We start from the raw sequence: 14531 nt of genomic DNA on the forward strand, positions 1-14531 counted from the left end.
TCAGGATCTGCCAGGTTTTATTTGTAGAGTCTAGTGAACTTGAACCAGAGAAAGCTGCAAAATGTGGTTTTCAGGCGGGCAGCAGCAGGGAGAGCTGCAACTGGGCAAGCAGAGGCTTGAGGGGTAGGGATTGCCCTAGCCTGGCCCCTGCAGGTCTCAGGCCGTGGGGTCGTACACCCGCCCCATGAAGATAGGGAACCTGTGCTGCTGGTCCCAGAGCAGGAAGAGGAAGGGCTGCTGCACTTCAAAGAGCATTAGACTGCGGGCCACAGAGATCGAGGAGGCTGCAACCGCCTCCACCCCACTCTCCATCAGCTCCAGCGCCGCCTGGTGTTTCATCGCAGAAACCTGGAGGTCCGGGTCCTCTGTCAGCCCACACAGGTTGAGATCGTAAGCAAAGTCAAAGAATTCTAGGGCATAACCAGAGAAAAATAATGAGTCAAAGACCAGCACGAAACCCTGAGCTGTCGGAGACATGTGTCCGGAATTTTCTGGGTTGGTCCCAAATCCCAAGACTCTCTTCTTCCTCCCTGTTGCTTATCAAAATATATATCATACCTCTGCCAGGAGGCCCATCTTCACACCAACTACCACTTTCTCTCAAGTGGTGAGAGGCCTTGCCCCTTCCCCCACCCCCCCCAAACCCTGAAAAATGATGTCATTGCTTCTGTCAACAAGGACCTTGGAAGTGAGGAACTATATCAGAAAGAGGTCATGTGTTATCAAATGAGGTCATATACTAGGAAACAAGATAATCTATTAGGAGGTCAAGTTCTTGAACAGAATATGAAGCGATATATCTGGGAGTGAGGTCAAAAGTCAGGAAGTGAGGCCAAAGGTTAGGAAATGAAGTCTCTGTTGCCTCTCCTAAACTCAGAAGCCTCCAGTTACCCTCTTATCCTGAGTGCTTCTTGCACCATCTGTGGGATGGCTGAGTGTTATGAAATGTCTGTGGGGGAAGAGCATCCACGGTCCACCTACGTCACCTGTCACAGTGTCACAATGAACCATAGCGGAAACAGTCAAGAGAGCTGAAGACCTGGATTGGTGTTCTGGCTCACTTCTACCTAGCTCCAGGGAGCTTGGCTAAGTTATGTAAACTTTCTGAGTCATTTCCTCATGATATAATGAGATAATAGCAAATCCCTCTAACTTACAGGGTTGAGGGACAACCTGAGATTATAGATATACAAAGTATTCTCTAGAGAGGGCTAAGTGCATTTTAGGGGCTCCCTCCGTCCTGCCACACTTTTCTCCTCTGATGATCTGGGAGCAACTCCGAGCTGCCAGGGCTCACCCAGTTTCTCCATGATTAACAACATGTCCTGGTTGCTCTTGAGTTTGAATCGGGGCAGCACCAGGAGAGTGGGCTGGAACTTGATCATCTCCAGCTTCTTCATGATGGCCTTTAAGACAGAGGGGCTGAGAGCCTGCTCCATGTCTTGGAGACTGTGTTTCATGTTCTGGGGTACCATGATCACCATGCTCAGGTTGTGGGAGAGCTGCAGTTGCCCCACCTGGAGGAAAAAAGATGCACCTTATCAGTCTTCCCACCCTCTGGGTCCCAAGGCTGATCTTCAGTCTGCTGTTCCAATCTGTACCATTTCAGCAAACAGCAGCCAGGCTCGGGCTTCCAGGTTTTGCCATGAAATGGGGATGCCAGCCAGGTGAGCAGTGCTGGTGAGATGCACAAGAATGAGCACAAGTTTCTGATCACACAGGCTAAAGATGACTCTACCACTGATGAGCAATGTACTCCAGGCAAGTGATTTGATCTTTCTGAACCCTGTTCCCTTCCTCTCAAGTGTGCATAGGGCACCACCAGAGTCACCGGGTCAGTCCTTTGAAAGACTTGATGGCTCTGCAGTGCCTACGAGAGTAAGTATAAATCTCTTACTGTGACATTCAAGATTTTGTACAAGCGGGTCCTAGCTTACCTTCCCAGTTTGCCAGTAGAAGGACTTTCACTGATGGCCAGACAAAAATATAAGAAAAGTGCAGGACTCATGGGTCTAATATAGTGGTGCTCAACCCAGTGTGAATTCACCCCGAGTGGACATTTGGCAATATCTGGAGACATTTTGATTATCACAGCTGGAGGAGGGGGTAGAAGCCAGGGATGATGCTAAATCCTACAATGCCAGGATAGCACCTCATAACAAAGGATTATCCAACCCAAAATGCCAATAGTGCCAAGGGTGACACCTTAGACCAGTGGTTCTCAACCTTCCTAATGCCGCGACCCTTTAATACAGTTCCTCATGTTGTGGTGACCCCCAACCATAAAATTATTTTCGTTGCTACTTCGTAACTGTAATTTTGCTACTGTTATGAATCGTAATGTAAATATCTGATATGCAGGATGTATTTTCATTGTTACAAATTGAACATATTAAAGCACAGTGATTAATCACAAAAACAGTATGTAATTATATATGTGTTTTCCAATGGTCTTAGGTGACCCCTGTGAAAGGGTCGTTCGACCCCCAAAGGGTTGTGACCCACAGGTTGAGAACCGCTGCCTTAGACGAATAGGATATAAGAGCATATCATTAAAAGGGCATGTGGTTGAGGTTGAAAGATGGATGAGAAGAATCTAGACTGTGGAATTCAATTGAGCAATGAAGAAATGAACGGAAACCTGGCAATTGTTGGAATATGAAAATATGGCCCAGAAGCAGCAGGATATAAATTGCTATTGACTGAGGAGCATGGATATGGGGTCCCTGTTGATGGAGGCTTCAACTAGGGTGGGATCATCGGGGCAGTACGCACCCTGTGTATGTCTCTGACTAAAACATACCATGTTATGGCCTTGAATTTCCAAGCCAGTAACCTGAACATTCCTGAGCTGGTAACTCTAATCCCCTTAGTTGGATGAATACTCTTTAAGTCTTAGGAAGATTCAGAATAAAGTATGGAAAGGACAAAGTAAACCGACTTCATAGTATTCACACCAGATGGTAAGTTCAGGATAATCTTAAGAAAATCAGACACACTAGTTTTATACTTCTAAGCAAAAAGGTATAGGATAATTTCATTAAGTTTGAGAATGATGTCGAGACGTTGGGGTTCAAATTAATTTACTCTTTAAATTTAATTTTCAGTTCACAGGTGTTCGGAAGATGTGGCCAAGCAAGGTTGTAATTCTGCCCTGTCGGGTATATGGTATACTTAAAAAGAAAATAAAGTATATTTATAAAGTATACCCATAAGCTCGAAGTGCTTATGGGAATATTCATTAACCATATTTGTAACCATGTTTGTAAATGGAACAAATGGTTTATAGAAGTGTAATCTGTTAGAAGTGACTTGATTAAAGAATAATCTTTGAGCTGACACCTGAATGAGCAGAAGGCACAGTTATGTGAAAATCTGAGTGAAGGGGGACGAGGCAGAGGGAAGGCTAAGGCCCGCTCCCAAGGTGGAAACAAGCCCGCGTGTTCCAGGACACATCCTTTACTCCTCAGCCTGGAACTGAGTCCTGGGTGTCTCCCACCGTTTTCTATCTAATAGGTCTGTGTCTTGATGTCCTAACAAGGCCTATCTGATCACTGGGCATGAGACATTTTATTAATTAAAATCCTCTGGGCTCCATGTTTTCTGTCTTTCCTCCTTCCCTATCCACTGAAATGATACTCTTCAAATTCTGCTAAGGAACTTAAGCCATTAAACACATGTGCGCACACATACCACATGTATACACGTACAGCTATACCTATACATGTGCACACATATATGCATGCTGCACATGCATGCATACATCAGGTGCACAGGACAGAAACACGACTCACTTTTTGTCATTTGATGGAGTAGAGATGAATGAAGAAACTTTAGAATCCTGCTTTCCAGCCTAAAATATACAATGCCTGCCTCGGCCAAGGCTGGAGAAAGAAGAAAGAGAAAAGGTAGGGTGGAAGTACAGCTGGAAGGAGTAGAAATTAGTAAGGGTGCACCCCAAACAAATGGGGCCATAGCAGAAAAGAAATCAGGACACATAGGAGGCACTGAAACAGAAGTAGGAAGAGGCAAGGACTGACCTTGGCCTTCAACATAGGGTCAGTGAAATGGGCCACCGGGTACTTCTTGCTGGTCATCATGGGCACTTTTTTCGTTGAGGATTTCAAGTAAAAGGGCTCCCTCCTGGTTTTTTTGTGATCAAATGGTGTCTTCCACTTGGCTAGAGGGAAGAGAGAGGGGGCCAGTTACTCTAATACAGGTGGGGAAAGGATATAGAGCTGAAGTCCCGGTTAGCCAAGGGTAAGACAGGTACAATGGGATCCAGTCATGGAATGTGGGGTTTGGTGGGCTTGGAAGCCAGGAGGGGAGGAAGGATTCAGGATGGGAAGATGATCTGGTCCAGGGCCCCCTTACCACTTAGATAGATAGCATTGAGGAGGACAAGGCGGGTGTCAGAGGGCAGGCTGTCTAGAAGTGAGTTGATCTTGTGGTTGGTGTTCTCCGCCACCCAGGTGTTGATGAGCTCCAAGTTGGCATCACTGTCATTTCCCAGGGTTCTGGGGCTGCCATACAGGTACTGAGAGGCGTTCATAAAGGCGTCCCTTATGGCCAGGTCTGGTGGGGGATATCGGTCAAGAGAAGGAGGCATGAGTCCCCTGAACACTCTCCCCGCTTCTAAGAGCAGGCTTAGAGAGGGGGGGTGTTTTCTGTCGATCTTTGTGCTCACTCCAATGAACACAGCATGTTGGAGCAGGGGTCCAGGCCACTCCTCGTACAGATGTGACAATGAGGCCCAAAGAAGGCAAATCCTGAACTTGGAGCAGAACTCATCCCAGGCCCCCCCTGCCTCGCTTGCCATGTGAGCATGGCTGGCAAGGTACTTTGGAACTTCCGTTTACCTGTATTTGCCTCCCTTCTTTTCTTAATTCAAGAGGCAATAGAGTCTGCTTCCCAGCCTCAGCAAAAGTTTGTAATAAGACTTCCTGGCTTTGGCTCTCCAAAGCCCAGATCCACTAAAGAAAACAGTATCTGAAAGAGGAACTTTTCCTGGACTAAACAACTGATATTGAATGCAGTTGTATTTACCACCAACCCAGCAAAACAGAGGATCAAATTGATTTATAGTAAATAAGTAAATACAATGTTACTCAAACGCCGTATTTTCCCATATCTAAAAAGAGGGTGTTCCCCCCCTCCCCACTTAGTTTTTCTGTATTTTCTCAGTTTCTACGATGAATAAGTATTGTTTTCATCAGTTAAAAAAAAAAAAAGCCAGAGTGTTACCCTGGCCCATGTGGCTCAGTTGGTTGGGTGTCATCCCTGCGCACCGAAAGGTTGCTGGTTCGATTACCGGTCAGAGCACATGCCCAGGTTGTGGGCTCCATCCCTGGTAGGGGGCATGCAGAAGGCAGCCCATTGATGTTTCTCACATCAATGTTTTTCTCTCTCTTTCCCTCTACCCTCCTCTCTCTGTAAAAAAAAACCACACACAAGTAAAGAGAGGGTCAGACTACATCTATAATTTTCAAACTTTCTCAAGCAGCAGAGCTGTGTTTTCAAATAATGTCATGTCTGAAGCCCACAATATAAAAGGGTTGTGATTGAGGCTGGGCATGAGCTTAGAGCCCAGTTGGCTCTATGTCCCTCTCACAGGAAGTGGCACCCCCACCCCACTCTGCCTCCCTGATCCCCACTTCCTCCATGACTTCTGAAGGAGCTGTGCAGAACCCTAGGGCTCTGTGGACCAAACCTTGAAGAAAAAATGCATTTGATCATGTTGGAAGTGTAATGCTCTTATTACCTACTTATTCATCTAACACATGTAAATGACGACAAATTCATAGAATATTAAAAAAGTGCAAAGACTAGAGGGCCCAAGATTCCCCTGACCCAGATTAACAAACATCTTTTGCCTATTTTAGGTCTATAGCTCTCTAGTCCTATCTATTCATGAACTCTTATTCTAAAGGGAGTTGATGAATGCAAATGACTTACCCAAAATCTCATCATGGGGACTCTGTCTGCTGAAGCCCTCACCTGCTCTGCAGTCCATCCTGGATGTTCTAGCTCTAACATTCCCACTGTCCTTTACCCCAGTGCTGGGTCCCCTTCAGCAGCCATCCCCTCCCCGGCACTCACCTGGGCTGTGGAAGATCTGAGAGACTGAAGTGAAGCCTTTGGATGTGAAGGCCTTCAGGGCCTGGTGGACACAGCTAAAGTCCTCAGGGTAGGAGAGGACGGTCTTCAGGTTTTCCTTGGTGCTGTTCCCGGCCCCTACAACAAAAAGCAGCGATGAAGGCCAACTGCAGGAGGTGTGGGGGAGCCACTATCAGGACCACTTTAGAGGGACCAGCTGGAATGGGGGTCATTGCTAGAAGGGGATCACATATCATCAGAGCTGGAAGCATGGTTTCAGGAGACAGTACATATATCAGAGAGAGAGAGGTCGGGGAATTATGAGTAATCATGGTTAGCCTTCTCCAGGACTGCAAATACTCCCCTCCCCTATTTTCTACCTAATTTTTATCCCACTCATCATTCAAAGCCTGGTGCCTGTTCTACATGAACTAGTATTTAGTTGGTTTAGGTTTATAAGGGTTCACCATATAGGCAGGGATACTAGATGACTATTAAGAGGAGAGTAGCTCGGTTGGTTAGAGCGTTATCCTGATATGTCAAGGTCGTGGGTTTGACTCCAGGTTGGGGTGTGCACGGGAGGCAACTGATCAATATATTTCTCTCACATCGATGCTTCTCTCTCTCTCTCCCTTCCTCTCTCTCTAAAATCAATTAATCAAAGAAAAAAGAAATTAACCCAAACCAATCAACTGAAATGTGCCTTCCAGGGGGCATTTGGCAGTGTCCGAAAATACTCTGGTGTCATAACTGGAGGGATGCTACTGGCATCTACTGGGTAGAGGGTAGGGGGTGTTAGGATTCTGGGATTCCAGAGGAAAAGTTCTTATATATGCTCACTCTGTCTCTAGAAGCCTTCCAGGAATTTCCCCCTTAGAGTGACAGTTCTGTCCTCACTGCTTATAGTAATTTATTTGTGTCACTCCTGGGGTAATTCACCTGTAGCACTTGAGAGTAATCCTTCAGGAAGGCAGAGGGATTAGCATTTTTTGACCTCCCATCAAGCCAGGCACTGGGCTATCTACTTAATTTTAGGAGGTAAATACAACTCTCTCCATTTTACACACGAGGACTCAGGCTCAGGGGTGTTCAGTGATCTGCCCAAGGTCACACAGTTAGGAAATCCCAGAATCCTAACACCCCAAACCTCGACCCACTAGATGCCAGTAGCATCCCCCCATTATCACGATTCTACTCTACTTTTATCTCTTATGGTTTCATCTCTCTTATTGTCTGAACTTGAATCATAATTAATGTCCGGGACCTTGTTTTATATGTTCTTGTATAGTCCATAGGGTTTTTATAAGCAATAGTGCCTATGAAATCATTGTTACATGAAAGAATAAATGAACGTTCAAGAATAAAAACATTACATCCCCCCCCTCCATTGCAACCCATTTTTATAGCTTCCTCACTGAGGCATTGCTTTGTAGGTATCTGTGTTGGGGATCTCATGGGAGAGTCCGACATATAACCCAGAGAGAACTCAGTTTCTTACCAAGCAGGACCTGAGTGAGCAGGCTGGCGATGCTGAAAGGCGAGAAGATCATATTGGTCTCGGACTTCTTCACTGACGAGAAGGCGTGGTAGAGCTTCACGGAGAAATCCATCAAAGCCTCCCCCAATATAGCCTCCGCTGAAGGATTCTCCAAGTCAGGGCAGTAAGTCTCGGGCTCTGGGCAGGGCGGCCCAGTAGTAGGCAGGGTAGTTGGGTCGATAGGTTGAGTGGTTGACTGGAAGCAGGGCTGGGAGGTGGGGGGCAAAGTGCTATTGGCTCTTAGGGTAGTTGAGTTGGTTGTTGGCATGGTGGAGGAGCCCACGGTGGGCTGAATGGATTGAATCTCGGGGATCTCTTTCTCTGAGCTGTTTTCATTGATTTCATCCATCTTCTCTGAGCTGTTTTCGTTGATTTCATCCATCTTCTCTGAGCTGTTTTCGTTGATTTCATCCATCTTCTCTGAGATGTTTTCGTTGATTTCATCCATCTGGTTCTTTGAATCCGTGAGGCTGAGGCTGGTACCATTAGGATTTGAGGAGGCTCTATCCTGTGGTTCAAGAAAAACTGTGTCTCATTTTTCTATGAGGCACAGTCCCCTCAAACACTGAAAGCGGGAAGAGAAGGTGGGGATGTGGACAATATTCTGTACCCAGGATAATTTCTGAAAAGGCCTGGTGGGTGAGGGACCTGCCCCAGAGCCGTGGCTACGGATTCCTCCAGAGTAGGGGGCAAGGCAGCGATGGGTGGGGTGTGGGCAGGGATTTCTCTGCAGAAGATGCAGAGCAGGCAGGGGACGCTGTCACCATGACCAATTACTGCCATATAGGAAGCTGTTTCCCAAACTTTGGAGCTGAGTGTCAGCAGCCACTTATCTGTGTTCTTGAAATAAATAAATAAATATATCTGCCTGTCTTGGCTCACCTGCCTACCCAGGATAGACATTTGAGCTTGTGGCCTTTGCTTTAGAACAGTGGTTTTTTAAATTGTGGATTGCAACCCATTAGTGCAGCGGTTCTCAACCTGTGGGTCGCGACCCCTTTGGTGGTCGGACAACCCTTTCACAGGGGTCGCCTAAGACCATCCTGCATATCAGATATTTACATGACGATTCATAACAGTAGCAACATTACAGTTATGAAGTAGCAACGAAAATAATTTTATGGTTGGGTCACAACATGAGGAACTATATTTAAAGGGCCAGAAGGTTGAGAACCACTGCATTAGTGGGTATTGAAAACAACTGGCATCCCAAAAGGAAGGAAGGAAGAAAGGGAGGCGGTGGGGGTGAGAATAGTATAGACCAGTGGCTCTCAATCAGAGACCACTTTGACCCCAGAGGACCTGTGGCAATGTCTAGAGCAGTGGTTCTCAACCTTCTGGCCCTTTAAATACAGTTCCTCATGTTATGACCCAACCATAAAATTATTTTCGTTGCTACTTCATAACTGTAATGTTGCTACTGTTATGAATCGTCATGTAAATATCTGATATGCAGGATGGTCTTAGGTGACCCCTGTGAAAGGGTCGTTCGACCGCCAAAGGGGTCACGACCCACAGGTTGAGAACCGCTGGTCTAGAGGCACCTTTGGTTGTCATATGGGAGAGAAGAGGATGGGGGGAGAGCGGAGATGCTACTGGCACCTAGTGGGGGAGGCCAGGCTTAGGGCACAACATCCTACGATGCATAAGACAGCCCCTCATACCCAGGAATTAACCAGCCTCAAATGCTGTTTCTTCTGGGTTGAGAAGCCATGTACTTATTATCCCCATTTCACTGATACAAGAAACTGATGCTGAAACTAAGTAACTGGCCCAGGGTCTCCCAGAAGCTGGAGGAAAAACTAGGAGGCAACCCTCAGTCTGATTCCGGGGACGTCACCTGCTGAATCTCAAAGGACCCTGCGGGTGCCACCTTCCACACACAGGAACACACAGGCCAGAGTAAGCACCCACCTTGCTTTCCCTTGACGTCCCGGACCACTGGGACCTCTCACTAATTAACACCCATCCAGGTGTGTCTGCTACCACTCGCTTTCACAGGCCCAGCCTCCGGAGAACCTGTGTCTCCGCTGCAAACCCACAGCTCAGTGTCCACAACAACCCTTGCTTTTACATCGCAAAATGCTCTCCATTTCCTTGCCCGGCTTGGTCCTCCTTTATTCTCCACTTTATAAATTAGAGCAGGAGGGCTCAGGGAAGTGACTTGCTCAGGGCCACCAGGCTGGTGCCTAGCGGGTCAGGTTTCGAACCTGTGTACCTCTGAGTCTCCAGCTCTTCCCAGTCTCTCTATGAATGGAGCTGCAAGGATCACATTGTATGATCCCAAGAGGAGCTCTCCTCATTCTCTGGGGCCTGAAGGGTTAATCCTAGGCACCCCTCCACTCCCATCCCACGAAGGGCCACTCACCCCAGCCAGCAGCAGCAGCAGCAGGAGGGTCAGCGGGGTCAACCTGGAGGCCATCTGGAAGGCAATGTCAGCCTGGACCTGCGGAGCCAGCCAGCGTCAGGGCCGGCTTGGAGGCGTGGGGCCCACCCCCGGGCCCGCCCCCATTCCATTCCGGGGCCCTTCCCCGCCACCTTCTTCCAGGCTCCTCCCTCTGTTTTGTTTTTCCCAAAACCGCTTCCCTTTCCCGGCACCGGCTGGCTCAGCCTCCCCCTCCCTGCCCCCAGCCTCCCCCCAGGCCCGGGTCTCCGTCCATCTGTTCCATCCTGGGGGTCCTGCTTTAGCCAAACAATGAGGCCAGAGGCTGGGGGAGGAAGGGAGGTCCAGAGGGGGCTGCCCAAGAGGGGAGGAGGAGGGGGAGGCAGAAGCCTCTAGGTCTAGGGGGAACCAGGTCTGTAGAGACTGCCGAGATAAAAGGGGGGGCAGGAACTTGGGGAGGAGAAAAGGGAGATGAGAAGACCCCCTCCCAATCCCCCCTCCCAAGAACCAAACCTGCTTCCCAACTCCTGGTCACCAGGCAGCTTTAGTGCAGACTGAGTGGCTAATCCCACGGGGTCAGGGAGGGTGGGGTGTGTATGTGTGTGGGGGGGTCGGTCTTCGCTATTGGCTGGCCCAGGTCACAGCCCAGTTACAAATTAAGGATGATTGATCGCTGGTGTGAGTTCCCGTAAATCACAATGGGAGGGGTCCCTTGGTGGGCTTTGGGGGCTGGAGCAGGGATTTAGCCTGAAGCCTTCGGGAGTGGAAGTGGGGACGCTTGGGTGCAGCTCTGAGCTTTACAGAAGGAAGCTCAGCCCCGCCACCTTCGTGGGTCACGATAGAAGCAGCACAGGCACAGATTGCTCCACAGTTTACAGGCAAGCAGAGTTGCTCATCTCAGCTGATCTTCCAAGCAACCCTTTGGAAACTGGCCCCTTTGTGACCATTTGATCGTTAAATCATTGAGCTTATTTGCTAAATCGGGCAACCGTGCCTCCTCTGAAAAACAAGGCCCTCTCTGGTGACCTGATAGCGCTCGCATGTTCTATGACTGTCTCACGGCTGGGCCTGGCAGGAACGTTGGCTGTTAGCACCAGAGTGCTTCTCTAAGGGACTGACAGGGACAGAAACGGGAGAGAATATTTATATGTCATGTTGGGGGGCGGGGGAGGGGCTTGGAAAAGACCTGTGAAGACTCTGCACCTGCTTTGCCGCAACTTCATTTCCTGTGGCCACTTGGGAACCTCCTACATGGTGGGGAAGTTCCTTCACGTCAGTGCCAGAAATAAAATGGAGTCGCTCTAGTCAAGCTGCTGAATTACTAAGATCAAGAAGGCTGAGGCATGAGTCTACTCTCATTGTAACTAACCTGGGGACTTAAACTTTTGAATTTGCCAGTCCTATGTCAATACCTGAATATACACCAAACCTCTGAGATACATTTGGGTTGACCCCCTAACTGCACACTGGTTCCAACTGAGGGCCTCGAAGGCACATTGAGCTTGTGAGTTCTGGGAAGTAGGTCAGCCAAACAAAAAGGTGGTGGTGGAAAACAACCTCACTCATCCTCTCCTTAATTCTCATGACACCTATGAAGTGGGTGCTAATATTAACCCCACCTTAAATGAGAGAGATAGAGAGAGAGAGAGAGAGAGAGAGAGAGAGAGAGAGAGAGAGAGACTCACAGAAATTAACTGACTCAGCCAACATAGTAAGTGACAGGGCCAAAATATGGACGGAGTCTTTTGACACTATGCATTACTGGCATACACCAAGGCTAGCCTGAAGCAGGCAGGGGACTGAGCATCCTCTGCCCAGCTGCAGGAGTCTGATGCTCTGTGGACCAGAGTCTCAGGGTCGACAAGGCCCGGTGGAGAGGTTTCCCAGCCTGGGGGTCTACTTCCTTCAGCCATCTCGGCTCTCTGGCCAAAGCCTTCCCCGTCCTCTGCACGTTTAGCGCTGTGTGTGCTCTGTGGAGACTTTCCTGCCTGAAGAGCTGGAGCTGAAGCGGAAGGTCTCCCTGACTTTTCCCCGACAGAATGGCCAGAGGTTGACTTAATTGCGGTGTTTGGAGAATTCCTCCCTAGCGTGGGTGTTCAGTCAGCCAGCTCAGGGCTGTGACTTCGGTCCGTCCCCCAGCCCTGGGGGCAGGTCTAGGTTGTCGGTGCCATGAGAACCTTCTCTTCCGGTGAGTGAGGAGGGATGAGGCCACAGGGACATCTTCCCCCATGTTTCATGTGTACATGGCTTCTCCCCGCGGTGGGTTTTCTGGGATTGGATGAAGTTCAAGTTCTCACTAAAGCTCTTTCTGAACTCAGAACATTTTATCAGGTTTTTCTCCCAGGCAGGTCCTCAGATACTAAAGGTTCCCATTGCTATGGGTGAACACTTTCTCACCATCAATATACCTATACTTTCTCCTCTGAAGAAAAATTATACAAAAACTTGGAAATAAGGCAGAAGGATCAGGGTTAGCCGATTCTCACAACACAGTCATTCAAGTGATAACTTTCTCAGTTCTCCCACAGAAAGGACTCAACTAGTACCACTCTAGTTGCAGAAAGATGCTGACTGATTACAAAAAATGCCTTGGGCATTTGGGGTCCATCCTCTTTTCAGAATACCATTCAAGGGGAATAAAATTTTCTTTGACTTCTTACAGGTGTACGGTTTCAATTAAATAAGATGAAGAAATTCTAGAGCTCTGCTGTACAATATTGCACCTTTGGTCCACAATAATGTGCAATTAAAATCTGTTCAGAGGATAAGTCTCATGTTGTGTTCTCATGAAGATAAAATAAAATAGTCCCTTTTCTTTTAATCTTCCCTCAGTCTTCTGGTAGGAGATGGGTGGGAATGAGAGACAAAGACGGGAATTAAATCCAAATAATTGTTCAGATACAAACACCCAGAACCTCAAACTCACATGTATTTGAAGATCCTGGAAGGCCAAGGAATAGAGAACTTTTCTGGGTAGACAGAAACAAGGGATGAGTCTTTACGGGTGTTTTAATGGGCTCATTTCTTCTGTTCTAAGGAATTTTTATATTACTCTGTCAAAGTTGTCACTGCAATATCATGTATATATTTTGTAAAAATTTTCAGACAACCCAGACATTTATAAAATGAAAAGATATTGCAGATACAACTGCTGGTAACACTTGTAAGTGTAGGGAGTGGCTATAGGGTTAAGCCTGGGACTGACCTGTCCTCAAAGCCACAAACAAGTCCCAGCTTAGAGGGCACAGCCCTCTTAATATAATTAGGCTTGACCTTATGGCTCCCTAGATCCTATCTGGGTAGCTAATGGGCTGTGGGAGCTGCAGCAAGTACTGCCAAAACAAGTGAAACTCACAAGAACACTGTAACTATGGTGACCACTACCTTGTTTACCTCTGGCTATAAAATAAAGGTTCAGCTTGCTGTCTGGTTCCCTCTCTGTGGCCTTAGCCAGGCACAGGAGATCCACCTAGGTCCTAGACCCAGCTTATTCTCTATGTCTGTCTTTTCTAAATCCTGCGCCGCACCCCCTCAGGCTCACCGAACCCTTGGCTGAGCTGGCCCGGCACAGTGTTTTTCCAGACCTCCTCTTTGAGTATAAAAATACATAATTTTATACATCTTTTCCAAACACATAATTATTACTCTTCCATATTCCTTTTCTTAATTAAGTGTCGGGGCATTGTTCTATCTCATTCTTCCTAACAGCTGCATAGTGGTCCATGTGTGGTTGGTATCACAACCTGTTTCTTTGATCTCACACTGAGACCCATTTGGGGGGACCCCAGGCCCCTAGCTGCACACTGGCTCCCAAAGGCTCCCTCTTGTCTGCCGGCTCTTACACTTCTCGCTCAGCCGCTTACCTGGCTTCCCGGCCACATTTCTGTCTTTGACCTTTGCCTCCGACTCTCTGTTGCCACCTCTTTGGCTAGAAAACCCAGGTTTGGACTATTTACTCAGCTGTAAATTTAGTCCTCTTCAGATGGTAAGTTCTTGTTTTGGATTTTGTTTTGAGATTCTATATCTATACCTATATCTATCTTTATCTGCTATCTATCTATCTATCTATCTATCTATCTATCAAGAAAGACAAAGGTAAGCATTTTTTCTAGTAAGGCCTTCAACTAATTGGGGTGAGGCCCATCCACATTATAGAGGGCAATCTGCTTTATTCAATGTCCACTGATTTATACATGTACGTGTATATATGGATGTACACACACACACACACACACACACACACACACACACACACACACACCCCTGTTGGTTCTGTTTTTCTGGATAACCCTAATACAGACCTAAACTGAAGGCTCACTATTAATGTGCTGCTTTGACAGCTGGTAAAACGAGGAGAAACGTGAATGGCCCAACTTCAAGTCCCCTCCCCACTCTGCTTCCTCAGATCAGGTCCTGTAGCCAAATAACTCTCCTTATCAAGGAGACCAGGCAGAGTTCCTACTTACTCTGAGTAGTGGGTTTTGGAATTATTCAAACAAGTCAACCACATAGTAT

At 47.5% G+C, this 14531-nt stretch overlaps 1 protein-coding gene across 4 annotated transcripts in view; it reads right to left on the reverse strand.

Annotated features, from left to right (window-relative positions):
- The window catches only part of SERPING1 (serpin family G member 1), a 20551-nt gene continuing 6020 nt past the window's right edge, over window positions 1–14531 (reverse strand). Inside the window, exons 1-9 of one of the 4 annotated variants that reach the window (XM_059709330.1) lie at window positions 10530–10624; window positions 10002–10079; window positions 8017–8141; window positions 7595–7950; window positions 6100–6234; window positions 4375–4575; window positions 4041–4180; window positions 1298–1517; window positions 1–410 (exon numbers count right to left, since the gene is read on the reverse strand). In XM_059709330.1, the coding sequence (XP_059565313.1) occupies window positions 157–410; window positions 1298–1517; window positions 4041–4180; window positions 4375–4575; window positions 6100–6234; window positions 7595–7950; window positions 8017–8141; window positions 10002–10055 (1485 nt within the window). In that variant the 5' untranslated portion in view covers window positions 10056–10079; window positions 10530–10624 and the 3' untranslated portion in view covers window positions 1–156. Of the gene's footprint in view, window positions 411–1297; window positions 1518–4040; window positions 4181–4374; window positions 4576–6099; window positions 6235–7594; window positions 8142–10001; window positions 10080–10529; window positions 10625–14531 lie in introns of those variants that run through there. The other 3 variants (XM_059709332.1, XM_059709328.1, XM_059709329.1) reach the window with 3 other exon arrangements.

This window comes from Myotis daubentonii, chromosome 9 (genome assembly GCF_963259705.1).
Source record: "Myotis daubentonii chromosome 9, mMyoDau2.1, whole genome shotgun sequence".
NCBI classification, from domain to species: Eukaryota; Metazoa; Chordata; class Mammalia; order Chiroptera; family Vespertilionidae; genus Myotis; species Myotis daubentonii.